Source organism: Lynx rufus, unplaced genomic scaffold (assembly GCF_022079265.1).
Source record: "Lynx rufus isolate CCGP_SWC_20201006 ecotype Redwood Valley unplaced genomic scaffold, mLynRuf1.p SCAF_28, whole genome shotgun sequence".
Taxonomy (NCBI): Eukaryota; Metazoa; Chordata; class Mammalia; order Carnivora; family Felidae; genus Lynx; species Lynx rufus.
In genome coordinates, this window is record NW_025814843.1 from 1,118,547 (window position 1) to 1,146,067 (window position 27,521).

The 27,521-nt window shown below is 53.1% G+C and overlaps 1 protein-coding gene across 4 annotated transcripts in view; it reads right to left on the bottom strand.

Moving 5' to 3' along the window:
• The window catches only part of PEMT (phosphatidylethanolamine N-methyltransferase), an 86,599-nt gene that overhangs the window by 14,700 nt on the left and 44,378 nt on the right, over nucleotides 1–27,521 (bottom strand). For all 4 annotated transcript variants that reach the window (XM_047089870.1, XM_047089872.1, XM_047089874.1 and 1 more), the window contains exon 3: nucleotides 4,873–4,988. In XM_047089870.1, coding sequence (XP_046945826.1) covers nucleotides 4,873–4,988 — 116 coding nt within the window. The remainder of the gene's footprint in view (nucleotides 1–4,872; nucleotides 4,989–27,521) is intronic.

A 27,521-nucleotide genomic window follows, 5' to 3' on the forward strand; every position in this document is an offset into this window, starting at 1 on the left:
TTCGTGGGTTCGGGCCCCGCGTGGGGCTCTCTGCTGACAGCTCGGAGCCCGGAGCCTGCTTCGGATTCTGTGTCTTTTCTCTCTCTGTCCCTCTCCCACTTGTGCTCCTTCTCTCTCAAAAATAAATAAACATTAAAAAAAAAAAGGGGACGGCCATTATCAAGAAATAATAATAGCAGGCACTGGCGAGGGTGGGGAGAAACTAGAAACCTCGAACAAGGCTGGTGGGAAGCTCAAACAGCGAGAAACGGTACGGCAGTTCCCCAGAAAAGTCAACCGCAGAACTACCGTATGCTCTTCTAGGTATGGAAGAATCAAGGGCAGGGCCGGCCCACGTCCACAGCAGCATGAGTCCGGGAGCCGACAGGTGACGGTGGCCCAAGAGCCCGTGCCCAGATAGATGGGTACACAAAACATGATATCTGCTTATAAGAGAATATCATTCAGCCTCAAGAAGGAAGGGTAGTCTTTAAAAAAAAATTCAGAATCCTTTTGTTTTTTTACTGGTTTTACTGAGATAGAATTGACATATCCCCTTGCGTGAGGTTAAGGCACACAGCGCGATGACTTCATGTACGCGTGTTATAAAATGATTAGCAAAATAAGGTGGGTTACACCTCCGTCCCCTCACAGAGTGGTCGTGTGTGTGCGCGCGCGCAGTGAGGATTTCTAAGACCTACTCTGTTAGCAACTTTCAAGTATACGAGACGGTATTAAGCATATAGTCCTCATGCTGGGCATTAGATCTCCAGGACTTACTCGTCTTCTAACCGCAAGTTTGTCCCCTTTGACCAACATGTCCCCCTACTTCCCCCACTCCCAGGGCCTGGCTCTCACACATCTGCTCTCTGGTTCGATGAGTTGGATGCTTTGAGATCCCACATATGAGCGGAATCAGGCACTGTTAGTCCTTGTGTCTAGCTCATTTCACTTAGCATTGTGAAGCAGATTCTGACACGTGTTCCAACAGGGACGAACCTTGAGGATGTTGCGCTAAATGAAATAAGCCAGACGCAAAAGAGGAAATACCGTCTGATTCCACCTGCACCTAGAGGAGCTCATGAGACGTAAAAAGGCAGGTGGCTAGTGGGCTTGGGCCTTTGGGGCACCGTTTGCCAACCCCTGAACTAGTTCAACAACTAGTTGGGAGGCAGAACAGAGAGGGTATGGGATTCATTCATTCATCCATTCACTCATTCATTCATTCCGAAGGCTGAGAGTGTCTGCAGGCCCTCTGGGCAAAGGCTCCCCAGGGAAGAAAACAAAGGGAAAAATCAGTTAAGCTGGAGAGTGGCTAACAAGGCTGGACCGTGCCACGATCGGGGCTGCGGAACAAGGAAGGAGCCTGTTCGGGCCTCCCTGCCGGCTGAGTTTTCCGAGTAATTGAGGGAGGCACCCCTCAGGAGAGGAAGGCTGGTGGGCAGCACAGGAGGCCCGAACATGCCCAGCAGCCAACGGGGAGTGCGGGTCTCGTAACCGGAGCAGACACGAATTGGCTGTTGCTGCCTGCACAGCTTCTCTGCTGGGAGGGCACCTTCCTCCACACCCCTTCCCCTCCCTCCCCCCCCCGCCCCTTCCCCTCTCTTCCCCCCACCCCTTCCCCTCTCCCTCCCTCTCCCTGCCTCAGCACCCCTCCAAGTGGGAACCCAAAGGGACGTCCGTCTCAGCTGCACAGTGAGAGAGGTTAGCGCAGGAGGGCAAAGTAGCCCCTTGCAAATTGAAAACCTGACCCGGTACGTGAATTCACTGCCCGGGCTCTGAACCCCTCCTGGCTCCCTCTTTCCTACCACATCACAGGTGTGGCCTGACCCCACAATCTTCCCCAACCTAACCCCACGGGCCACCCCACCTCAGCCCGTGCCCAGCCAGGCCAGGGACACCGAAGGATCACCGGGGTGCATGTGCAGGTGACGGAGGCAGGCCCCCCATTTCATAGGAGCCCTGTGGTCACATGCCGGTCAGGGCCAAGAGTGGGCTGTCTGGGCCAGACCCTCTCTCCCCGCCCCCAGCACCCCAGGCAGCCACATCCCCATGGGTGGGCGCGGTGGGAGGGAAAGCCAGACCTCGCTGTAACCCTGGCACTGTGACCGCAGCAGAGTGAGTGAGGCCCAGGGGAGAGAAGGACAGGGCCAAGGAGCGAGCAACTCGTTTACGTGTCTGGTGCACTCCTCAGTGTTCAGGCTGCACTGGAGCCTCTGAGCCGTCCTGTGGCCTCTCTCTCCGGGGTCAGGGTTCAGCCGGCCTCCCAGGGCAGGCTCGGTCCACTCTGCATTGAGCCTGGGTGCTCACTGAGCCCCTCTGAGCCCCGGAGACCAACTGGCTCACGGGGCAGACACCATCCTGACCCTCCCGGGGCTCACAGTCGGTCGAGAGATGCGGGTCTTCTATTGTACCAACAAGTGGGCTGGAGCGGGTCGTCGCACTGGGGCTTTCGCACATAGGGTGCGGGTGGGAGGTGCTATGGATGCCGGGAGCTAAGGCAGGAGGAGAGGCCAGACCCGACAGAAATGAGGCAGCAGGAAGAGTCAGGGAAGGGGCCCTGCCAGGGGAAGGGGGAAGGTGACCCAGACACGGCCGGGGCCAGGTGAGGAACCCGGGTGTCATTCTTTACCGCACAGGGGAGCGTGATGGGGGTGCTAGGCAGAGCTGACACAAGTTGACGCCCGTTCCCACAGGATTCCCGAGGGCCTCCATGCTGCGTAATCCAGAGACAAGAAGGGAGAAGGGTAGATCTCAGAGGTGGACCCAGGGTATAGATCCCAAGTCCAGATCCCAGGGTAGATCCAGGATAGATCCCCAGGGGGGACCCTAGGTGTGCTGCTGGACCGAGCAGGGAAACAACAACAAACAGTTAAGGATGCCTCCCAAGTTACCGGCTTGAGCAAGGGGTGAGACAGAGGCTCCGTTACCAAGGTGGGCAAGAAAATGGGAAGTCGGCACTGAGACACAGACAGGCTCCCTGAGAGGGGCCAGCACTTCCGAGTCAGCTGGGTTTGCCTCCTGGCTCAACCGCTCACCAGCCTTGGCCCCCAGCTGACGCGTGGGCTCCCATACCCACCCCCAAAGGGTTGTGGTGAGGCGTGAGGAGCCATGGTAGGAGCCCAGCACGGCTGCCCGAGCCTGGTGCTCGGGGATGGTAGCAATTCAGGGCACTGACGGATGCTTCTGGAGACACCTGGTCTGCTGCCTCTGGGCTGAGGGCCGTGGGGCCCAAGCCCTCCCCGGGCCACGTGCAGGCCCTGGTGGGGACCCAGCATGCACTGAGACCAGGGAGCCAGGACAAGGGCAAGTTCTCTCCAGCCCTCTACCCTTCCTCGGCCTCACCACAGTGACCGGCCCTCCTCCCGGCCCTGGGAGTGTGTGCCTGGAATCCAGAGAGCAGCCCTGGGGCAGGGCTCACAGAGAAGCAAGCCAGAGGGAGCCTGGTCTCTCAGCTTGGGCTCAAACGTGCTACTGACTCCTGCCCAGCTGACGGCAGCCCAGGGCCCCCTTCCGTTTTAAGGGGCGACACCCCACTCAGCAAGGGTAGGCAAATAGGACCAACCCCCCTCCCTTGACCCCTCCTACACCCATGAGCCCAGCCCAAGGTCGCACTGGCAGTGTGACCTCCTAAGTGAATGGGGTCTTTTCTCCCTAAGCTGTTGTCCTCCGTGAAGCAGCCTGGTCTCCCGCCCACATCAGGCTCCGTGAGCTGGAAAACCTCGAACAAACCATTGCTTCCTGCCAAGCCTCACTTTCTTCGTCTGTACAATGGAACCCTTCTCTGCTCAGAGACTACAAATGTGAAAACGCTCCCTGGGGTCAGAGGGCCTGGAAGCTGGTCAGCACACGGGCCATGCAGGCCTGGAGGCACCCTAGGCAGGGCCTCGAGCCAAGCCCCTTGCCCCTCTGTGCGGGGAATAAGGCCTCTCTGGAGAAGTGTCTCCAGTGTCATTTAATCCAGGGCAGGGGCCACGCCCTCTCTGAAGACCAGGACCCTTGGGATAGCCATCCTGGCCTGGCCTGGAGTGGAGGAAGTAAGGAGACGACAAGCAGCCGGAAAGGCAAAGAAGCAAAGGCCACGAGTCAAATGGGGCATCACGCCCACGCCTCCCCTCCTCTCCCCAGGGCCCACAGGGGAAGGCAGGGCGTGGGGAACGTGGCGAGCGGCCGTCACTCGGCTCCCCAGTGATCGCTCCCACGTGGGGGCCGGGGCCACCAGGGCTCCTGATCTGTCATGACAAGTGGACCTTGCAATTCTCCTGTGCCATCGCTCATTTTTTCCAGCACCGCACGGGCCATGTTCAGTGCCACGAGCCAGTGTGGCGCCCACAGCGGTTCTCACAGAGCAGTGGAGGTAGGACCCCGGGCTCAGGGGTGGCCTGCAGGGCACCGCGCCTCCTGTCTGAGCATCAGCACCAGCTCCCGCCACCAGGCCCGAGGGCAGCGCTTTATCATCTGGAATGAGTTCTCCTGGCAGGAAGGTAACACGTCAGGTCCAGACATGAGCTGAGCAGCTTGCTGTAAAAAGCCTGCGTGAGGCCCAGTCCCCAAGTGTCACCTGCCTTCTGCCCTCACACTTCCTGGAGGGGACTCCTGCAGCAGCTTGGTCTACACATTGAGACTGGGGACCACCTGGCCTTGTCCGCGGTGCTCCTCCGTGCCTGCACCCCAGGCGTGTGGCGCTGTCGCCTTCCTGGGGCCACGAGGACTCCTCTGCGGATGGGAGTCTGATGGCCCAGAGAGGGAGGGGGTGACTGCGTTCGGACGCAATGCTCCCCGTATCTGGATGGACCCACGTAACACTGCCTGCAGGGGCTGCCCCCTCAGGTGCCCTGGATGCCTCCAATGGAAATGGACTTTATCCGGTCTGTCGGCCCGGGAAGTGCTTACCAGTGTGAGCGCAGGACGTTCAGGAGCAAAATGGCAGCACCCAGGGAGTAGCAGGCCAGGTAGGGGGATCGGAAGACCTTGCTCAGCTTGCGGGTTCTCTGTTCCCATCTCGCCACCTAAACGGTGCAGAGGAGAGAATAAGGCAACATAAGATGTTCACTGGGGAGAATCCCGGGGCCGAGGGGGAAGCGGGGAGCAGGTCTCTCTGTGCTCTGAAGCTCTGGAGCCCCCATTCCAAGGAGGGAGAATTGCATACAGCGGCTGCGTGTGGATCTCAGCCCGTCTGGACGGACCACAAGGGCCTTCTGGAAGCACACAACAAACACATCGAGCAGCAAAAAGAGACCTGGATCAGAAGACGCACGCCAGCCAGAGCAGGGCTCTGACCAGCCTCTGGGCCTTGCTCCAAACCCAGCATCCCGCCACACACATTCCCGACAGTCTCGGCACATGACACGGAAACAGAGAAGGGGCAGCCGGACAGACACACACAGGAGCTGGCGAACGAAGGGAGGCCAAGGGGGAATCACAGACCCAGCGCCTACGCCCCGCCTGCAGGGCGCTCTCACCCCTGGGGCAACCCGCACCCTCACCTCTGCTTCCCCAGCGCCCCTTGAGGCACAGACTTGCAAGTCTTTAATTTTAGCCACAGAATCCTTATTGTAGTTTTTCAAAGGGATCCTGTCTAGACTCTCAACTTTCAACAGCTAACAGCGGAGTGCAACGAACAGACGGCTCTGCTTGTCTCCAGGACCCCAGCCTCCTTCCGCACACATGCTGCCATTGGACTTCCATTGCACCTGCTGCCTGGTGGGGGAGGGGGGGGGCGTGGGGGCGGTGCAAAAAGGCAAATACACAGCAGGGGATGCTGCAGGGGAAGTGGCTGGGAGTCAAGGTGGTTGGTCTCTGGTTACGTGAGCCCGTCACCCACCTGGGCCCTGAATGTGTGTGTGTGTGTGTGTGTGTGTGTGTGTGTGTGTGTGTGACATATGGAGGGTCTTGAAGGTCCAGGGGGGCCTCTGTGGTCCTGGGATCCTACAGGAGGACCAGATCCTGGGGGCTGCTGGGGCCATTATCTCCATCACGGCCTCAGCAATGACTCTGTCTGCTGCCCAGTTCCACTTCCCAAACGAATCTGTCTTTCCCGGCAACTAATCAGTGAGACAGTGACTAAAGGCCACTGACTCTCTGACTCTCTCCCTAGAGGAGGCGGCTCCTGTCCTCAGATTTCTTGGGTGGTAGAGGGCTAGAGGGAGAGGGTGTAGGCTGGAGTTTACAGGAAGGAGGTAAGTGAGGTGGTTCCTGGGCCTTCCCCTCGATTGCAGATCCGCTGTTGCCATCACTATTCAGTTCTCCCAGAAGATAAACAAACCCTTTGTCCGGCTCCAGGCAGGCGGCCTCTGCTGACCCCACGGGAAGCTGGGGCCTCATTCGGAAAGGAAGGGTTGAGCGTTCAAGGGGCTGCGAGTGCACCACCCAGTGGCCTGCAGGTGGCCACAGGGGGCGCGGGGTCAGACTTCATACTTCTCATGGCCATTTCGAGATTTTTAAAAACATTTTCTGAGATAAAACTCAAAGGGTTTTTCAGTTGTACAACCATCGCCGGGGTCAAATTCCACAACACGTCCGTCACCCCACACCGAAACCCTGCACCCATTAGCTGTCACTCTGCACCCCCTTCTCCAGCCCCTGGCAACCACGAATCTACTTTCTGTATCTGTGGATTTACCTCTTCTGGAAGTTTCACATAAACAGAACCTTGCGACCTTTTGTGTCTGGCTCACTTCACTTAGCATGATGTTTTTGAGGCTCATCCACGTTGTGGCATGTGACTTTGTGACCGAATGATATCCCCTTGTGTGGACAGACCACATTTGGTTCATCCACTCAGCAGGGGATGGACATTTGGGTTGTTTCTGCCCTTCGGCCACTATGGATAACACTGCTGTGAATATCCAGGTAGCAGTTTGTGTGGACGTGCGTTTTCACTTCTCTCGGGTGCGTATCTGGGAGTGGAATCCCTGGGTCATAGGGTGAATCTCTTTTTGACTCGCTAAGGAGCTTCCAGAATGTTTTCCTCAGCAGCTGCACCATGTTGCATTTCCACCAGCAGTGTGTAAGGGTTCCGATTTCTCCACGTTCTCACCAACACTTGCTATTTTCCATTTTAAAAAACTGTAGCCATTCTAGTGGGTATGAAAATCACACCATTTGAAATCCCCCCGAATAATGATAACATTGAACACCCACGGGCCATTTGTGTGTCTTCTTTGGAGAAAAGTCTGTGCAAGTCCTTTGCCATTCTTTCTATTGGGTTGATTATCTTTTTGTTGATGAGCTGTACGAGCTCTTTATATACTCTGGATACCAGCCCTTTATCAGATACATGATTCACAAATATTTTCTTCCATTCTGTAGTCTTTACTTGCTTTATAATGTCCTTTTTTTTTAGTTAGAAAATTTTTTTTAACGTTTATTATTGAGAGACAGAGAGAGACAGAGCATGAGCATGGGAGGGGCGGAGAGGGGAGGAGACACAGAATCCGAAGCAGGTTCCAGGCTCTGAGCCGTCAGCACACAGCCCGACGCGGGGCTCAAACTCACAAACCGCGAGATCATCGCCTGAGCCGGAGTCGGACGCTTAACTGAGTGAGCCACACAGGCGCCCCTATAATGTTCTTTTATGCACAAAAGACTTTTATGTTGACAAAGCACTTTGCCTTGTAGGATTCAACCCAACTCAACCAACTGATGTGTGCTCAGCACTGCACCAAGTACAGCCGTGGCTCAAAGGCTCAGTAAACCGCCAGGCCGGCCCTCAGGAAGCTCAGCGTCTCCCAGGATAGCACATGGAGTAGAGTTTCCATCTGTGTGCCTGATCCCATAGAACGAAATCCAGCCAGGCAGATTTGCACTAAATCCAGAGGGTGTCTGGGGTGGTCAGACTTCAAGACAGGTTGTGTGGCCTGCACAGGGTTCCTGCTGAAGGTCCCCCTGGAAGACACGGTCACCCTCCAAAGCAGCCGACCAAGGGGCACAGACCAAGGGGTAAAGAGAAGCCCTTTCGGCGTGACTGCCCGGCAGAAAAGTGGACGGAGGTGTCCTTGGCCAGAGGAAGCAGCCTGGCATCAAACAGGAACTCCAGACTCAAGCCACAAGGGTGGGCAGGACACCCGGGCAGAGGGAGCTCTAGTGGGAGGAGGAGGGCTGGTGACCATCCCAGAACCCTGGGGATGCCAAGAGGCTAATGATAAAAATCACAATAACCATGAATTCAAGCATCTCACAATTTTGAGTGCTTTTGCTTGAGCTCGCTTAACCCCCAAAACAAGCCTGCGGTGGGTGATATACGGCCCATTTACCTGTGAGGAAGCCACGGCCTCCCACTGGTGGGGTCACAGAGCCAGAAGGAGGAGCAGCAGAATGACCCCTTGGGCTCCTTCTATCCAGTTAGCCAGCTGTGGTTCAAATCCACGATCTTTGGCACATCTGTTCCTTGTATGTGATTTTTAAGTTTACCGCTTTAAAGGCCATTGATTTTTTTCCTCCCAGTCGATGGGATTATGCTTTCAAAAGGACATGGAAATCTGTTAGAAATTACATAAGGGGTCACGTACTTCTAGCTGAGGGGCTTGTGACCCTCCCAGCAAGCCCAGTCTGGAAAGCGCTAGACGGGGAATCGGGAACACTGCATGCTAGACTCAGAACTGCCCAGCGTGTTCCCCACGCTCGGGGAGGCGTTTCTCTCTCTGGAGCTGTTTGTCCGGCTGCAAAAGGAGGATGGAAGTGGCAGCAGGTGGCATTCTGTGCTCCTGGGGATGGCTCTGCCTCCCAGAAACCCGCCACGCACCGTACGGATTGCACAGACACAGCGTGGGCCACTGGCACATCCTACCGTGCAAAGGGACACTTGTCATCGACCATATGCTGAGCAAAAGGAGCCAGATGCAAAAGAGTGCCTTCTGCCTAATTCCATTTACACGAGGTTCTAGACCAGGCGGAACCCGCTCTAGTGACAGAAGTCAGAGCGGTGGTTGCTGGGGCTGGGGGCTGGGGCTTGGGATGAGGGCCGGGGGCCGGGGGCTGGAGGCTGGGGGCTGGGCGCTGCGGCCACGTGGGGGCGCTGGACTGGAGGAGAGGGCGTGAGGGGAAGGAAATGTTCTATACCTTGATCAGAGTGGTGGTTACACAGGCACACCCCTTGGTCAAGACTCAAACTGTATACCTGAAATGAGTGCATTTTAGAGTATGTATACTATACCTCCATAGAACTGCTTTTAAAAAATCCAATCCTTGTTGAATCTGAGCTCTAGGGTCAGACGAGAATAGCTGTCAGTGTCACATACCCTGGCAGACTCTTCTATGTGTGACACCACGGGGTCCTGAGTTCAGCCTCTAAAGGAGGGGCCTTTTGGGCTGCCTGGGTGGCTCAGTGGGTTAAGTGTCCACTTTCGGCTCAGGTCATGATCTCGCGGTCTGTGAGTTCGAGCCCCGCGTCGGGCTCTGTGCTGACCGCTCGGAGCCTGGAGGCTGCTTTGGATTCTGTGTCTCCCTCTCTCTCTGCCCCTTCCCTATGCATGCGTTCTCTCCTCTCTCTCTCTCTCTCTCTCTCAAAAATAAATAAACATTTTAAAAAATAATAATAAAGGAGGGGATGCTCCCCTGTTTCTGTGGGGCTCACTGGATGTGTCCAGGATGCACACCGGACCCCGGCCCAGAGCCCACACTCCTCACTTCTATAACCATAGCACACTCCTGGGTGACCAGGAAGAGGGTCCATTCTTCAGCCCTGCAAACCGAGGGCTGGGAAGGGCCTAGACGAGTACTCAGGCTTCTGGACTCCCAGGCTGGACCCTCTGCCAGGCCTTGGCTCTTCTGGGGATGATGGAACATCTTTCCTCCGAAGGCCCTTTGGGGACCACATGGCCACCTCTGATCTCCCAGGTGGCCCTCCACACCCGCCCTTCACCTGGGGAACAGTGGGGTAATAAATGTGCTTTCTGAGCAATCTAATAACCAAAGGTGGCGGACCCCGGGACCAGGCAATGTGGGAAAGAGGAAACGAGGAGTCCTATGAATAACTACTATCTGCCTTTCGGTCAGCCTGTGTTAGATTGGGCTGTTATTTCAAGGCAATCAATAAATCAGCAGCCAGTGGCCTTGCTGAAGCCAAGGTTAATTTGCCTCCCTGCCTGGCAGCCCCACCTTCCCTTCCTCGGGCGCCCAGCTGCACACTTCATCCAATTAAGGGGCCGGAAGCAGTCAGCGCAGCTCGACTGCAGGGGGCTGGACACCAGGGGCCGAGCTGTAGAATGACGCAGGTCACTGTCCCGCGGGCTGGACGGGTGGGCGTAGGCACAGGAGGCAGAATGACCAAACGCTCTGCTGTCACCGTTCCTGGCGTTGCTTGTCTTCTAGATTTCCAGAATCCCCCAAATGGAGATGGGCGTTCCCAGCCCTCCCCTACTCTATGCCCACGTTCCCTCCTCCTGAAGTTGCCAGATAAACACAGGGCCCCCCAGGTAAATCTGAATTTCAGATAAACAGCAAATAATCTGTAGCATAGGTTGTCCCAAATGTTGCCTTTGCTGTTTACCTAAAACCCAAACTGAACTGGGGCTCTGTGCTTGTGTTTGCCACATTTGGCAACCCTGCCTCTCCCACACCCCTGAGCAAGGGTCACCAGGCTCAGCTCTGTAACGGGGAAGCCTTCCAAAGTGTTGATTCATTTTCTGTTTTTTTGCAAATGTGTCCCGCGGGCTCTGTGCCGGGGCAGAAGAAACAGGACGTGGGCGGGTGGAGCAAGAATGGAAGGGGATGGAAATCCAGGGACACAAGTCACAATTCCTGACCGCCCCCAGCCGGCTGTGCGTCTGCAGGCAAATCACGGCTCTACCTTAACCGACTCAGCTGTGAAGTACAAAAAATAAGGTAGTAAATCCCTTCTCCACCTCCCAGTATGGTGGACGGGCCAGAGCACGTATGGACGAAAGCATGCCAGCCCTATAGCCTCGTCCGGGTGGAAGAGACTGTCTCTCCCTCATGTCTCTGGCCCCCGGAGCAAGCTTGGCATCTTTTATACTCCTGCGCCCCCCCCCCCCACCCAATGGTGCTGATGACGATGCTGGGTCTGGCCTGAAAGGAGGCAGCTCCAAAGTCTGTCCCCAGAAGTGAGCACCCGTACCTCCCCATAGGGTGTACGCTTCTTTCTGCCACTTTCCGGAGCTTCGTTCTTGGTATCCCTTGCAGTAGCATCCGGTGGCTCAGACAGAGGTTGCAACTGGAAGCTCAAGAACCGTTTGGGTCAAACTCACAGAACTTTAAAAACATGTGACCCAACAACAGTTCACCATGCAGAGTTTTCCCGTTAAAAGCCTGGCATCCGGTCTGAGGCGAAAAATCTGGACAAGGAGGCCACGGCGGGCCTGCCCGCGCACAGCAACCCTTCGAGAGGCTGCGCGGCCTACTTCCGGGCAGATGGGGCGGGCGCGGCGGTCCGGGGCGCGGCGGGCTGCATGCAGGTGAGCTGCCGGCCGCTGGCAGCCTGCGCGTGTGTGTGAGCAGAGTTACACGAGGCGCAAGCCAGGGCCGTGCCTGTGTGTGTTGCCCACGCGCCAGGACTCCTCACACGGCCTCCAGCAGGCACACCACGGTGACTTCAGACGTCAGGCCTGCAGCGCGTAAGCCCGGCCCGCCGTGTGCCCCTGGGAATGACGGCCCTCTTAGCTGCAAAGATAACCCTCATCGGCGTCCACAGGGAAGGAGAACTCTGCTTTCAGCAAGTCCCCGAGACAATGGGATGGGTTTCAGCCAGGAGCCCCAGCATCGCACGGCAACGTGTCCCTCCCGCTCAGACCCAAAGCCTGCTGGGTTTAAGGCCCAGGGAGCAGAGGCGCGAGCGTGGAACTAGGAACGTCAGTGACTCTCGACCTGGAAGTCCTGTGTGTGTAAACCATCAAGGTCGTTGCCAAGCTCAGCAGGCCTGAGAGCCATGGGCTCTTTACAGACCGCGTGCCCTTGAGCCACTCCCTCCGCTTGAAATATGAAGAGTGCCTACCACAGAGAGTTGTGAGATTATAGAAGATCTGCATGATTGCTCAGCCCGGGGCCAGATAAGAATGCGTCCTCGGGAGATCCTTACTCGGGGATGCTGGCAGGCCGGTGGCACCTGCTAGAACCAGGGGGTGCCAGGACCTGCCAAGCATCCTGTGACTGTCTGAGTATCTCACTGGGAACACAGTGGGTGTGGGTGACAACAGCTGAGAAGAAGGGCTGTGGCCACAAGGGATAGAGAGAGGGACATCTGGGATGTGTTTTCAATTTTTTTTTAACATTTATTTATTTTTTTTTTTTTGAGACAGACAGAGACAGAGCACGAACGGGGGAGGGTCAGAAAGAGAGGGAGACACAGAATCCGAAACAGGCTCCAGGCTCCGAGCGGTCAGCACAGAGCCCGACGTGGGGCTCGAACTCACGGACCACGAGATCGTGACCTGAGCCGAAGTCGGCCGCTTAACTGACTGAGCCACCCAGGCGCCCCTGGGATGTGTTTTCAGACAGACCAGGGCAAGTCTCCAGCTCTGGAAGGCTATGAGAAGCATCCTTCAGGAGCACCTGGTGGCTCAGTTGGTTGAGCGTCCGACTGTTGATTTCGACTCAGGTTATGATCCCAGGGTTGTGGGATCGACCCCCACGTCAGGCTGAGCATGGAGTCTGCTTAAGACTCTCTCTCTCCCTCCCTCTCTCTCTCTCTCTCTCTCTCTCTCCCTCCCCCTGTGCCCCTCCCCCGCTCGCGCACTCAGGCACCTGTATGCACTCTCTCTCTCTAAAACAAAAGAATAAAAGAAATATCCTTCCACTCAATCCGCCCACCTATCCACACACCCACCCCCATCTATCATCTACTCATTCACGCCTCTATCTACCAATTCATCCAAATTGACTGGGGATCTACTATAGACCAGATGTGGTGTTAGTAGAATGCTTTGAAATGAAAACGGGGAGAAAGCCATACAAAGTCATTCATAACAAATGGTGCCTGTTTTCGTGTAAAATGTGTAATTTCATAATGATGATTAAAGTCAAGGATGTCTCAATCACTGAAAGCACCAGCACCTGCCCCCCCCTTCCTCTGGGAGTCCACAGACAAAAGCAAGGGCCATGGGAGGAGACTCTCAGAGTCCACGCTGGGGCCTCGAGAGCCATCTCTCCGACTTGATGAGGACCTTTTCTGGACACATACCTGCCTCTCAAATTTCCTACATGTCCTTGCAGTGAGGGCCCCTGAGGGTGGATTTTTGAAATACACCATTTGAAGTGAGATAGAGGCTTTTTCACTAGATGACCAACCGTTAAGCGTTCATCATGGCGGCCAACGGGACAGGACACTGGCGAAAAGCATCGGGTTCTGGGTTCAAACACGAGCGAGGGCAGATCACGTTCCCTCTCTCTGCCTCAGTTTCCTGACCTGCACGGTGGAGCTGTACACGATCACATAATACGCTATCGCACAGCGTTGCTGTGAGGATGAAGTGAGTTAATGCACACAGAACGCTTGGAGCATACGTCTGGAGCGTGGCAAACTTTCAGATGTTAGCATTGCTGTTTGTTTTCATTCTGATGTGGGCGGGTGGGGAGTTTAAAGACCTAAAGAAGGCCTGGCTGTCGGCCTGACAGGCCACCACCATGCAGATGAAGAAAGGCTGATGGCTCAGTCAGTTGAGCCAAATGTCCCAGATCATCCCAGCCACAACCAGGACCTTCTCATACCTCTGAACTCCTGGCACATGCTCACTGAGGAAGTTTGGGCCTGGCTTAACCGTCCAAATGGCATCCCACCTCTTATCTGTACCTAGTGTTGTGTCCGGCACAGAAAGGACCCCAGTGACCACTGGGGTTCGTGAATGATGAATGCGTGAATGCACGAAAGCTCATAGGCCTTCAAGCCAACATGACTGGTGAGCAGCTTCTCTGACCTTCTCTCTGACCTGCTTCTGCCCGTCCTATAGACGGACTCCGTGGGGCCCACACAGGCGGTTCCATCTAAAACTGAGCAAGGGCGGGGCGCCTGGGTGGCACAGTCGGTTAAGCGTCGGACTCTTGATCTCGGCTCAGGCCACGATCTCACGGTTCATGAGTTCGAGCCCTGCGTCACTCAGCGATGATGGTGTGGAGCCGGCTTGGGATTCTCCTTCTCTCTGCCCTTCCCCACCTTGTTCTCGTTCTCTCTCCTTCTCTCTCAAAATAAATAAACAAACTTAAGTAAAAATGAGCAAGGGCTTGGAAGGGCCAGGAGGGACGGGCAGCCACTGACTGGAAGCTGGTGGGGGGGAGGGGGGAGGGTCCAAAGGCCCTGGAGGAAGGCAAGGCTGCCCAGCCCCAGGGAGCCCTGGGCTGCTCACATCTGCCCTTCCCTGACACCCAGCTCCACCTGGTCCTTTAGGTGCACACAGCCCTGGCTCCTTTGTGAGCCCAACCCCCATCTGACCAGAGCACCCTCTCAGTCTTTGGAACCCTAAGCCTGGGCCAGCCACCCTTCCACGACACAGAACCAGCGGCACAGGGTCGCATCCAATGGCTTCCATAGCTACACGCCCTTTCAGTGCTGCCCACAACCTCATGCAGTCATTACCTGCTCACTGGACACTGCCTACCAGCTTCTCGAGTGAATAAATCAATTCCGAGGTACATCCGGGACTTTCCCCCTTGCAGTGAATTCGCTTCTGGACTTGACTGCCTGAGAGAGGGTCCCCGAGCCATACTCTGGAAGCCGGGGCACAAAGCTTTTTATTAACCTGACACTGGCCGCCCACCCCCAGGCAACCTGCAAAATTTCAACCCAGCAGCACGACTGTCACACCTGAGGGGCCTGTGGCACACAGAAGGTCTCCTGCCTGAGCGTGAGACCATTTAATGTTTTATAAAAACAAAGCAATCACTAAAAATCAAAAAACAAAATAAAGGGACCTAACTATATATGAAATTGTTTTCAAGCAATTTAAAACAGTATTTTGGGGGTGCCTGGTTGGCTCAGTTGGTTAAGCGTCTGACTTCGGCTCAGGTCATGATCTCCTGGTTTGCGAGTTCAAGCCCCGCACTGGGCTCTGTGCTGACAGCTCAGAGCCTGGAGCCTCCTTCAGTTTCTGTGTCTCCCTCACTCTCTGCCCCTCCATGACTCATGCTGTCTCTATATCTCTCATAAATAAATAAACTTAAAAAAAAATTTAGACAAAACATAGTATTTTGACCAATCCCCCCTCATGCAATAAAATAGCCTAAGGACAAAAAGCCCCAGAAAGAAACTCTAAACTGCATCCAGTAAACATATTGTTAGCAATAATATAGGTATTGTTATTTTGACTACATATAAATTATGTTAACATATTTAGGAGCCAGACTTCCCCTATAAGAGAAGAGATACAAAAATAAAATCTCTAAAGTTAAGCAAAAACTTTCAGAGTGGGAATACCAGTATGAACTTATGATTTATTTCTTTCTAAAAACTTCATTTTTCCTAGCTTGATCCACAAAACACGCCTCTCCATTTGCAATGAGCACCTGTAGCATCCAGACTGTGGTCTCTAAATATCATTTTCCACTAAAAGCCACCAGAGCTTCTTGGTTCAAAGGCCAATTCCAAGTCTATAATAGGAAACGTACAAGATGTTGAATGTGGGAATAGAAACTGACAAAGATGCATGCAGAAATGTCAGAACACTGACGAAAACTTCAAGTTGAAATATGTCAAATATATGCGCGCGCACACACACACACACACACACATACACACACACACAGAAATCATCAATCTCTTTGGAGCTTACTAGGACACTGACACAGTATTCTGAAACCTGGTTTTTAAAAGGGGAAAAATTAAGCATTCATCCTGCCGTTGCTAAGTGACTTCATTTCAGGGTAACCAAATCACTGATGGGGAAAAGTTTCTATGTACAGAAGCATCACAGCTAATAAATGCAAGAAGAGTGACAGGATGAAAACACCACCATTTTGCAACTCCTAAATGAGATAAGGACCCAGGTGACATGCAATACGACGAAAACCATCAGGAAACATGGGGGGTCTTGACAGTGGAGGGCCAGGATGACCTCTGGAATCCACTGGCCCATCTCTGTCACTCGAAGAGGGGCTCCCAGACAGGACGCAACAGGAAGTGTGAGGCTCAACAGCAGGGCCATTAGTAGGGCAAATAGTCCAATACTGGCAACTTCATGTATTTTTTTTTTTCAACGTTTATTTATTTTTGGGACAGAGAGAGACAGAGCATGAACGGGGGAGGGGCAGAGAGAGAGGGAGACACAGAATCAGAAACAGGCTCCAGGCTCCGAGCCATCAGCCCAGAGCCTGACACGGGGCTCGAACTCACGGACCGCGAGATCGTGACCTGGCTGAAGTCGGACGCTTAACCGACTGTGCCACCCAGGCGCCCATACTTCATGTATTTCAAATGAACATGCAGCACATTCTATAAAGGATCCTCTAGATCTATCCATTTATAGGAAAGAACATGTTAAAGCAGAAGAACATGTTAAAAAGCATCACAAAGATATAATCACCCAAACCCAGAAAAGTCTGCTGGACAAATGACTCCGTTTCTTCAATAAATAAATGACATAGAAAGAAGGGATGGGATACTACTCTAGATTATAAGGGATTTAAGAATGCAACCAAATGCAAGGTAGTTCTTATTCGGATCCCGATTCTAACACACCAATTGTAAAGAGATACTTTTAAGACAATCAGAGAAAACTGAACACGGGATGAGTATTACATAATATTAAGATATTACAGTTGTCCTCTCTACTTCCAGCCAAGATGGGTGGAGTTTAGCCTCTCACATGAAACAACCAAAAAACAGATAAATACACAATAGATTTCCAGACACCAGACATGAAGGAATGAAGGACACTGATTTAAACTCAACCACATCAGGGGCGCCTGGGTGGCGCAGTCGGTTAAGCGTCTGACTTCAGCCAGGTCACGATCTCGCGGTCCGTGAGTTCGAGCCCCACGTCGGGCTCTGGGCTGATGGCTCAGAGCCTGGAGCCTGTTTCGGATTCTGTGTCTCCCTCTCTCTCTGCCCCTCCCCCGTTCATGCTCTGTCTCTCTCTGTCCCAAAAATAAATAAACGTTGAAAAAAAAAAAATTTTTAAACTCAACCACATCAATAATCACATTAAATGTTAATGGCCTAAACATCACAATTAAAGACAGATCATTGGATTGGGGGGGGGGAGGAAGCAAGATCTAACTATATGCTGGCTACAAGAAATATACTTTACTTATAAGGTTAAGAAGCAAAACCATGGTACGAGAGACACCAGGCTCACACTGGTCAAAAGAAAGCTGGAGTGTTATGTTATTTTCAGGTGTACAATTCTGTCCATTACTCGGTGCCTGTCACAACGTGTTAATTATACTGGAATTTTTAAAATAAGCAAACAGATCATTTTTTAAAAGAAAGCCAGCATATTATATTAATATCAGACAAAGTAAGTTTCAGGGCAAACATTCATACCAGGATAAAGAAGATTTCGTCAGAATGAACCAAGAGGACATAACAGTATGTTCTAGGACCACAATGGAATTAACCAGAAATTAATTACATAAAGATCTCTAAAAAAATTCCCAAACGTTTAGAAACTAAGTAACACATTTCCAAAAAACCACATGGGAAAAACAAGAAACCAAGAGGGAAATTAGAAAGATTTTTGAACTGAATGAAAATAAAAAAATAAAAACCGACCATAACAAACCCTGTGGGACAGCACTAACGCTGCACTTGGGTCAAACTTATAGCACTGAACATCTCTGTCAGAAAGAGAAGAGGGGCACCTGGGTGACTCAGTCGGTTAAGCGTCCAATTCTTGATTTTGGCTCAAGTCATGATCTCATGGTTCATGAGTTCAAGCCCTGCATCGGGCTCTGTGCTGACAGTGCGAATCCTGCTTGGGATTCTCTCTCTCTTTCTCTCTCTCTCCCTCTCTCTCTGCGCCTCCCCTATACGTGCTCTCTCTCTCTCTCAAAATAAATCAATACACTTAAAAAAAAATTTTTTTAAAGAAAGAGAACAAAGTCTGAAATCATTAGTCTCAACCACCTTAAGAAACTAGACAAAGGAGAGAAAATAGAAACCATGTCAGTGTAATTTTGGAGTGCAAATCAATGAAATAGAAATTAGAAAAACATTAGAGAAAAGTCAGTGAAACCAAGCAGGTTTCCTGTGAAGACCAATAAAACCTCAATCCAGACTGATGGAGAAAAAAGAAGACACAAATTATCAATAGAATGAAAGAGATGACATCACGACAGAGTCTGTGGATGTTAAAAGGGAAATAAAGGAACATGTGAACAGCTTTATACCAATAAGTTTGACAGCTTAGAAAAAAATGCATATATTCCTTGAAAAACACAAATTACCAATGCTCACTCAAGAAAAAAAGTATAGGGGCATCTGGGTGGCTCAGTCGGTTACGTGTCCGACTTCAGCTCAGGTCATGATCTGCTGGTTTGTGAGTTCGAGCCACGAGTCGGGGTCTGGGCTGACAGCTCAGAGCCTGGAGCCTGCTTCCGATTCTGGGTCTCCATCTCTCTCTGCCCCTCCCCCGTTCATGCTCTGTCTCTCTCTGTCCCAAAAATAAAATAAACGTTAAAAAAAAAATTAAAAAAAAAAAAGAAAACTAGAGACAAACATCCCTTCTGAACATCGATGCAAAAATTCTAGACAAAATGCCAGTTAAAGTAGCAAATGGGATCTGATGGTAGGTTAAGAGAATAATACACCATGACCAAGTGAGATTTATCCCAGGAAGGAAAAGTTGGTTTGGCCATTGAAAATTGCACCAGTCGATGAAATCCACCACATACACCAAACAAACGAGAAAAACGTTATGATCACCTTCACAGATACAAAAGAGTGTTCGACAAAATCCAACACGTGTTCCCGACAAAAACTCAGGCACGCCAGGAACATAAGGACTTCCGCGTCCTGACAAAGAGCCTCGACGCAAAGCCCACGGCTCACACCATGCTGAAAGCTTTCCCTTTAGATCAGGAACAAGACAGCCGTCTGCTTCCACCACCTACTCAACGCTGGACTGACAGGGTCAGCTAGCTCAATCGGATCAGGAAAGGAAATTTAAAAATCAGAAAGGAAGGAGTAAAACATCTTTCCTGGCAGACACGTGACCACCTATGAGGAAAACTGATAGGATCTATAAACGGATGCAAGACAGGCACACTGAAGGTGGCAAGGCACTGCTAAGAGAATTTAAGGCACGTACACGTGGAGAGAGAGACACAGTGTCCCCAGGCCCAGAGGCTCGGTATCGCTAAGATGTCAGATCTCTCCTCTGCTCTACGCCCCACCCCCACCCCACAAAATCCCAACAGCCTTCTTGTTGCAAACTGATACAACCTGACTATAAATCAGATAGAAATGCAAAGGCCTTAGAACGGCCCAACCCGACCAGATTTCCAGTTGGATTATGAAGCAGCAGTAACTGAGACAGCGTGTGTAAAGACAGACGAACAGGGGCGCCTGGGTGGCTCAGTCGGTTAAGCGTCCGACTTCAGCTCAGGTCACGATCTCGCGGTCCGTGGGTTCGAGCCCCGCGTCGGGCTCTGGGCTGACGGCTCAGAGCCTGGAGCCTGCTTTGGATTCTGTGTCTCCCTCTCTCTCTGCCCCTCCCCTGTTCATGCTCTGTCTCTCTCTGTCCCAAAAATAAATAAACGTTAAAAAAAAATTAAAAAAAAAAAAAAGACGAATAGATCACCGGCACAGAACAGAGCGTCTAGAAATAAACCCACGCATCTAAGGTCAACTGATCTGTGGCAAAGTGCAAAAGGCAGTTGGGTGGGAAAAGGAGAGCGTTTCAACAAGCGGGCCTGGAAGTCACAGGCGAGAGTGAACTTCCAACCGGAACTCAGACCTCAGGTACAAAAATGACCTCAAAATGGGTTATAAAGCTAAATGTAAAACCCAAGGCTATAAAAGTTGTGGAGGGAAACATACTAGAAAATCTTTATGACTTCTAGTTAAGGCAGTGATTTCTTAGGTTACAACAGGAAGCGTGATTCACGAAAGAAAAAAAGTCACTCAACAGGATGCTAAGGGTGAGGTCCCTGGTGGGAGGGCCACCCCACCGTTCCCTCCAGGTCCGTGAGACCTTGGCACCGGTCTGGCTTAGCGAGTGGCTGCGGGTCCTGGAGTCCTCTCTCCCCACATGACCGCGGCGCCTAGGACACAGTCTCCCCTGTGTGGGACGAGTGCTCATGAAGGTGGTGGACACTTGCTTTCCTGTCCCCTGCCGGTGACTCCACACAGCAGCCCTATGAGGGGTATACACCTGGATGCCTGGCCCCCGAGGGCCACAAACCCAGGAGTCACCTTCACGGCACCCCCTCCCCGACGTGGACTCCAAGCCTCTGTCCTTGGCTTCCCCTAAATACTTAAGCCAAGTCCAAAGTCCCCAGAGTTACCTGGGAGACAGCCAGCACCCCTGGTCCCACGTGGGGGCCCGGGACACTTGTCACTCTCTGTCAAGAACTCGCACTCCAGGGGAGCCTGCGTGGTTCCATTGGTTAAGCGTCTGACTTCAGTTCATGAGTTCGAGCCCTGCGTTGGGCTCTGTGCTGACAGCTGGGAGCTTGGAGCCTGCTTCGGATTCTGTCTCCCTCTCTCTGTGCCCCTCCCCCGCTCATTCTCTCTCTCTCTCTCTCAAAAATAAATAAACATTAAAAAAAAAAAAAAGAGCTCGCACTCCAGGGGCGCCCCCGCTTGAGGCTGGGAGGAGGGGTAAGGGTGAGCTCCCATGAGTTTGGACAGGGCCCTAATGGCATGGGGCCACATTCCCCTCACAAGGCCTGTAACACCTGGGGACTCCATGCCCAAGGGAGACTTCGCAGCTCGCCCCCTGCGTTGGCCGCCTGTGGCAGAATCAGCTCTTCCTCTGAGAAGGTGTTGATGCTCTCTGTACCTGAGGGAGAAGCACAAGGCCGGCACCCCCAAACCCACGGGCAATCCGCCCTTCGGCAGTGCTAAAACCAGGCCCTTGCAGGTCAGGGGGCAGGTAAGACCCACCTCCAAGCCCGGGGATGCTCACAGAGAGAATCTGGAGCTGCCCAGGACTGGACAGCAACACTGTATTGGGCTACTTTTCCTGTATCTGTCCAAGTTCCCAAACGAGATCGCTGAGCTGCTGTTTATGATGACGGCCCCATCCTGAATGTTGGGCCAATGCTGCCCTCGAAAGAAGGAGACGCCACAATAAACAACGCGATTCAAGAATAGGCAGAGGACTTGGATAGACATTTCTCCAAGGAATGGCGAAAAAAGCACAAGGAAAGGTGCTCAACATCACTAATCATCAGGGAATCAAAGCCATGATGAGATACCACCTCCCACCTTAGGATGGCCACCATCAAAAATCAGAAAGTAACCAGTATTGGCCAGGACGTGCAGACAAACTGGCAACCTTGTGCCCTGTTGGCTGGAAAGTAAATTGATGCAGTTGCTATGGAAACCATCTGGCGTTTCCTTTAAAAATTAAAAACAGGGGCGCCTGGGTGGCTCGGTCGGTTAAGTGCCTGACTTCAGCTCAGGTCACAAGCTCACAGTTCATGAGCTCAAGCCCCACGTCAGGCTCGGCACTGAGTACAGAACCTACTTGGGATTCTCTGTCTCCCTCTCTCTGCCCCTCCCTCACTCACGCTCTCTCTATCTCAAAATAAATAACACTTTTAAAGATTTTATAAAAATTAAAAACAGGATTACCATATGATCAGACACCCAAAGGAATTTGAAGCAGGATTTGCAGCGCCTGGGTAGCTCAGTCGGTTAAACGTCCGACTTCGGCTCGGGTCAGGATCTCACGGTTCGTGGGTTCGAGCCCCGAGTTGGGCTCTGTGCTGCCAGCTCGGAGCCTGGAGCCTGCTTTGGATTCTGTGTCTCCCTCTCTCTCTGTTCCTCCCCCACTGGTGCTCTCTCTCTCTCTCAAATAAATAAAGATTTAAAAAATTAAAAAAAAAAAGAATTTGAAGCAGGATCTTAAAGAGTTCATAATGTTATTCACAACAGCTAACACGTGGAAGCAACTCAAGGGGCCACTGACTGATGAGCGGATAAGCAAAATGTGGTATCTCCATACAGTGGGATATTAATCATCCTTAAGGAAGAAAATTCTGCAATGCGCTACAACGTGGATGCACATGCTTGAGGACGTGATGCTAAGTGAATTAACCAGACCCAACAGGACAAACGCCATACGATTCCACTTATCTCTAGATTCGTCTAGATATCTAGAATCGTCAAATTCAGGGACAGAAAGCAGAAGGGTGAATGTTTTTAATACCATGAACTGTACACCCAAAAAGCGGAGAAGATGGTAACCTTCCTGTTACGTGCATCTTTTTAAAAAATTTTTTTTTCAACGTTTATTTATTTTTGGGACAGAGAGAGACAGAGCATGAACGGGGGAGGGGCAGAGAGAGAGGGAGACACAGAATCCGAAACAGGCTCCAGGCTCTGAGCCGTCAGCCCAGAGCCCGACGCGGGGCTCGAACTCACGGACCACGAGATCGTGACCTGGCTGAAGTCGGACGCTTAACCGACTGCGCCACCCAGGCGCCCCGTGTTACGTGCATCTTAACGCAATTTTTTTAATGTTTATTTTTGAGAGAGACAGAGTGCCCATGGGGGAGGGGCACAGAGAGGGAGACAGAATCTGAAGCAGGTTCCAGGCTCTGAGCTGTCAGCACAGAGCCCGATATGGGGCCAAAGTCAGACACTTAACCGACTGAGCCGCCCAGGCGCCCCGCCAGCTAAACACAATTTTTAAAAAGAGAGAGAAAAAAGATATTAGGAAAAACGTTTTAAAAAAGAAGGAAGGAGAGAGGGAGTCCCTGCGGGCCAGCTCTGAGGTGAGAACCCTTGCTGCCTGCCTAGCTCCCATGACAAGAACTTGGAACAGCCCGGGGTTGGACAGCGACACTCTATTTGGCTACTTTTCCTGTTCCCGGGCCTTGGATCCTCTGCCTCCCCTAGTCCTGCTGCTGACAGACCCCATCCCTGCAGGTCCCCGGACCCCATGCCCTCAGGGTGACGAGGGCCAAATGCAGAAGTCACCTGGCCAGGGAAGGGCACGTCCACCCAAAACACCTGCCCTTCCCCACATCCAACCCCACTCGGGAGACGCAAGCCGCCCCAGGGACCAGCAGATTCCGGAGCCCTCTCCCTGCACTGGCCCCCAACAGGATCACTGTACGACTCACCACGTTCTGCCTCGTGGCCACCTCTCCCGCCCTGATATTTGTCTGGGGAAAGGGGGAAGTGGGAGGGAGGAAAGGAAAGCCCTGAGGCTCCGCTCCTCTGAGAAGCTGACAGCCTTCTGAAGGGCTGCAGCCCTGGCCCAGGGAGGGTGGGGAGGACGGACAACCTGGGTTCAAATCCGGGCTCTGCAGTGGGACCTTGAACAAGGCACTCCACCCACTCCCACGGAGCCTGCTGCATTTGGGACATGGACGGAGCTGAGTGCTGGGCCCCTCCCGCCACCCTGCCTTCCAGGGGGCTTGGGCCACATTTGTTGACTTGGAAGATGGTCACACAGCTGTGACTTGGGTGGGACCTCATCCTGGCATCCAGTCTGCTCTCAGGAGGGGACAGCCTGGCTGCAGGAACCCATAGGGTAGCCCACCCCGTCTGATCTGCTCTCCCTGTCCATCCCTGCACCATGGCAGAGGGAGGACACTACAGGAATGCCACCTGTGCCCACCTTGACAGGAAGCAGGGAGGACACCCAGTTCACCACGAGACAGCCCCTGGAACTCTTGTCACTCACTCGACACACCATGTGGCTTCTCATAAGAAGACGGCCACCATGTGTCCTGGGGAGCCCGGGGCCAGGGCAAAGGTGGACTTACATATCTCAAAAACACAGCCCTCGCTTAAGCAGACCAAAAATCTATTTTTAAATTTTACTTAATACATACACTAAAGGGGTAGGAAGAGATAATTACCTTATCAAAAGATCCACTGTGAGATCCATCTAAATAGATGCACTTTCCTACCACACTTACAATGCTTGATTTAGGATCTTTTTAAAAATTTATTTCAAATCGCGGCGCCTGGGGGGCTCAGTAGGTTAAACATCTGACTTCGGCTAAGGTCCTGATCTCGCAGTTGATGAGTTCGAGCCCCGCGTCGGGCTCTGTGCTGACAGCTCAGAGCCTGGAGCCTGCTTCGGATTCTGTGTCTCCCTCTCTCTCTGCCCCTCCCCCGTTCGTGCTCTGTCTCTCAATAATAAATAAACGTTAAAAAAAATTTTTTTTAATTTATTTCAAATAAAACAAGGCCCACCTGTACAAAGCTGCTGGAAAAATAGCCCAGGAGTGGCTCTCCAACTACTAACCAAACACAGTGTAAAATCTAGTCTGCCTTCTTTGGTCAATATTTACATGGACTTCAGCCTGACTCAGAAAGGAAATTTGAAAGTATTTGGTTGGAGGCCAGAGAGGTTGTCTGGATACGCAGGGTTTCAATCGCAGCTGGGGCCTTTCCTGGGAATCTTAGGTGGGGCCAGGTGTGGAGATACAACATCAACATCAACATCACTATAATAATATTAACAGTTACGGTCAGCCAGCCTTTTTTCTTTGTTTTTGTTTTTTTTTGGTTTTTTTTTTGAAATAATATTAGTTTTAATCAGAAGAGAGGTTTTTTTTTTAGGTCAGATTTATAGACTTAAAACTCACATACAATAGAAATGTACCCTCTTTAGGGCACCTCGGTGGCTCAGTCGGTTAGACAACCGACTTCGGCTCAGGTCACGATCTCACGGTTTGTGAGTTCGGGCCCCGCGTCGGGCTCTGTGCTGATGGCTCGGAGCCTGGAGCCTGCTTCGGATTCTGTGACTCCCTCTCTCTCTGCCCCTCCCCCGTTCGTGCTCTGTCTCTCTCTGTCTCTCAAAAATGAAAAAACGTTTAAAAAAAAAAAGAAAGAAATGTACCCTTGTTAATGCAGAGTTCTGAGTTCCAACAAACACATACAGTCATGCAACCACAGCCGAATGAAGACAGAGGACACTTCCATTACCCTGGAAAGTTCCCTGTGCCCTTCGCAGTCAGGCCCTTCCCCCACTCCTGCCCCCACAACCCCTGACCTGTTTTCTGTCCCCTCGTCCTACATGTGGAATCATGTAGTCTCTAACCCCCACCCCCTCAACCTCCTCGGAGGGAAGTTTTCTTTTCTTTTTTAAAATTTTTTAAAAAGTTTTCTTTATTTGACAGAGAGAGAGAGAGAGAGAGAGAGAGATGCACAAGCAGGGGAGAGGCAGAGAGAAGGAGAGAGAGCATTTCAAGCAGGCCCCATGCTGACAGCACAGCTTGAACTCACGAACCGTGAGATCATGACCTGAGCCGAAATCATGAGTCAGACGCTTAACCAACTGCACCACCTGGGCGCCCTTTTCTTTTTTTTTTTTTATAATGTTTATTTATTTTTGAGAGAGAGCATGAGCAGGGCGGGGCTGGGGGGCAGAGAGAGAGGGAGATAGAATCGGAAGCAGGCTCCAGGCTCTGAGCTGTTAGCACAGAGCCCAACCCGGAGCTCGAACCCAGGAACCATGAGGTCATGGCCTGAGCCGAAGTCAGATGTTCAAACGACTGAGCCACCCAGGTGCCCTCTTTTTTTTTTTTCTTTTCTTTTTTTCCCTTTCTTTCTTTCTTTTTTTTTTTTTTTTTTTTAAGGCAGGGACCTTTCCACCAACCCGGTGCCTGCGCCTCAGTGGTTTGCTCCTTTCCGAGGCTGTGAGGGAAGGGATCCGTGGCATGGGTGGACGGCCACGTTTGGTTTATCCGCTCCCCGGCCGAGGGACACTCGGCTGTCACGGGACTCTGCTATTGTAAACAAAGCTGCTGCAGACAGGGTTGGCTGTGCAGGTGCTTTTGTTTTCGTTCGCCCTGTGGCCTGCTGCGGCTACTGAGGAGCAACTGTGTCCCCTCCACCGCCGTGCCAGACCCTAGGGGGGCGGCCAGAAAACGCGGGCCAGGCACAGGGGCGACAGGGAACACAGCCACCGCTCGGGAGAGCGCCCACACTCCACAGCCCAAGGCCCGGGAGCACGTCGGGGGCAGCAGCAGAGCAGAGGCACAAGATAGCGAGGGGCGAAGGCCTGGGGGGGGGGGGCGGAGGGGACAGAGACCCCATCGTGGAAAAGAATCTGAGCCGAGACCTGAAGGCAAGACAGAAAGGAAAGGGGTGAGTGAGGAGGAGTCCGGTGGAGGACCCAGCCCACAGGCGGGGAGGGCACGGAGGATGCAGGCAAGCAGCCTGAAGGAGGGTGGGCAGGGAGCCATTGGGGGGGCTTATAGGGTGGGCGGAGGGGACACAGGCCTGAGCCCCTCAGCCTCAGACCCACTTCCCACCCCTAGTTCCACGCCTCCCCACAGCCCAAGCTGCCCACCATCCGGGAGGAGCCCTCGGAAGCTCCCCAGGGTTGTGGCTGCTGGGCACCCCTCCTCGTGGCCAGCTGCCCGTCACCCACTTAGCAGGCCAGTGACGACGAGCTGTCTGCCTACTTGCGGGGTGCCCCTGTGATCGCCAGGCCTCAGCAGCAGCGGGGGGTGGGGGGAGGGAGTGTGGGCAGGCTCTCATCCCCAGGAGCCTGGTCCCCAGTCCCAGCAAGCAGGACAGAGTGGCGTCCAGCAGAAGGCCACTCACTGGTCTCGAAAAGTCGGCCCCAGAAAAAGAATCCAGCACATATTCTCAAGGCCTCCAGCGAGAACTGTTTATGTGCCCATTTTCCAGGCAAGGACTGTGAGGTTCAGAGAGGGGAAGTGACCTGCCCAAGAGTGCGGCGATGGGGCCAGGACTGTGCCCAGGGCCGCCAGCTTGGTCTGCAACCCCAGAAGGATTTCTTCTGAGCCCCTTGCCCAGAGAGGAATGAGCCGCCCACCCTGGCTCTAAGCTCAACCGATGGGCCGTGGCCACGGGGGCCCAGCACCCAGGCCCCCACCTGCCCAGCACTGCCTTCCAGAAGGCGTTTCAGGGCCAGTGAAGCCCCATTAGTGAATATTAGAATATTAGTGTCTGAGCCAGAAAGGTGCAGCTAATCTTGTTATCCTTTAAGGCAAGCCCCGGGCTGAGGAAAGTGGTTTGCCTAATTGAGCTCCCTAGAAGTTAATCCAGGAAAAGGGGCCCCGTCTCCGTGGACCGACATGACACAGCCCGCAGAACGCTGGCCTGCTCGGGTGACCCCGGCTGAGTGCGCTCACCTCACCGTGGCCCCCACATTACCTCTCCGGGCCTCACCCTGCCACCCCACCTGCCACGACCTGCCCACCTCCCAGGGCGCCCAGAGCTGGGCAGGGCCTGTCTCTGAGAACGGGCCGCGCCGTACCAAGGACACAAACAGGTCGAGTGCAGGGGCTTTGCGTTCTGCTGGGCTTGTCTTTCACGAAGGAAGAAAGACAAGGGCGTGGCCTCTCAGGTTTCTGTGGCTGGTCCACGTCCGTTTGTCCGACCCTCAGCAGGTGGTGAGGGGGCGAGGACTGAGTGTGAACCAAGGCTGAGCCAAGGCCGGGCCTGTGTGCAGCCGTCGGGGGAAGGGGGGCAGGGCCCAAGGCCACCAGGCCAC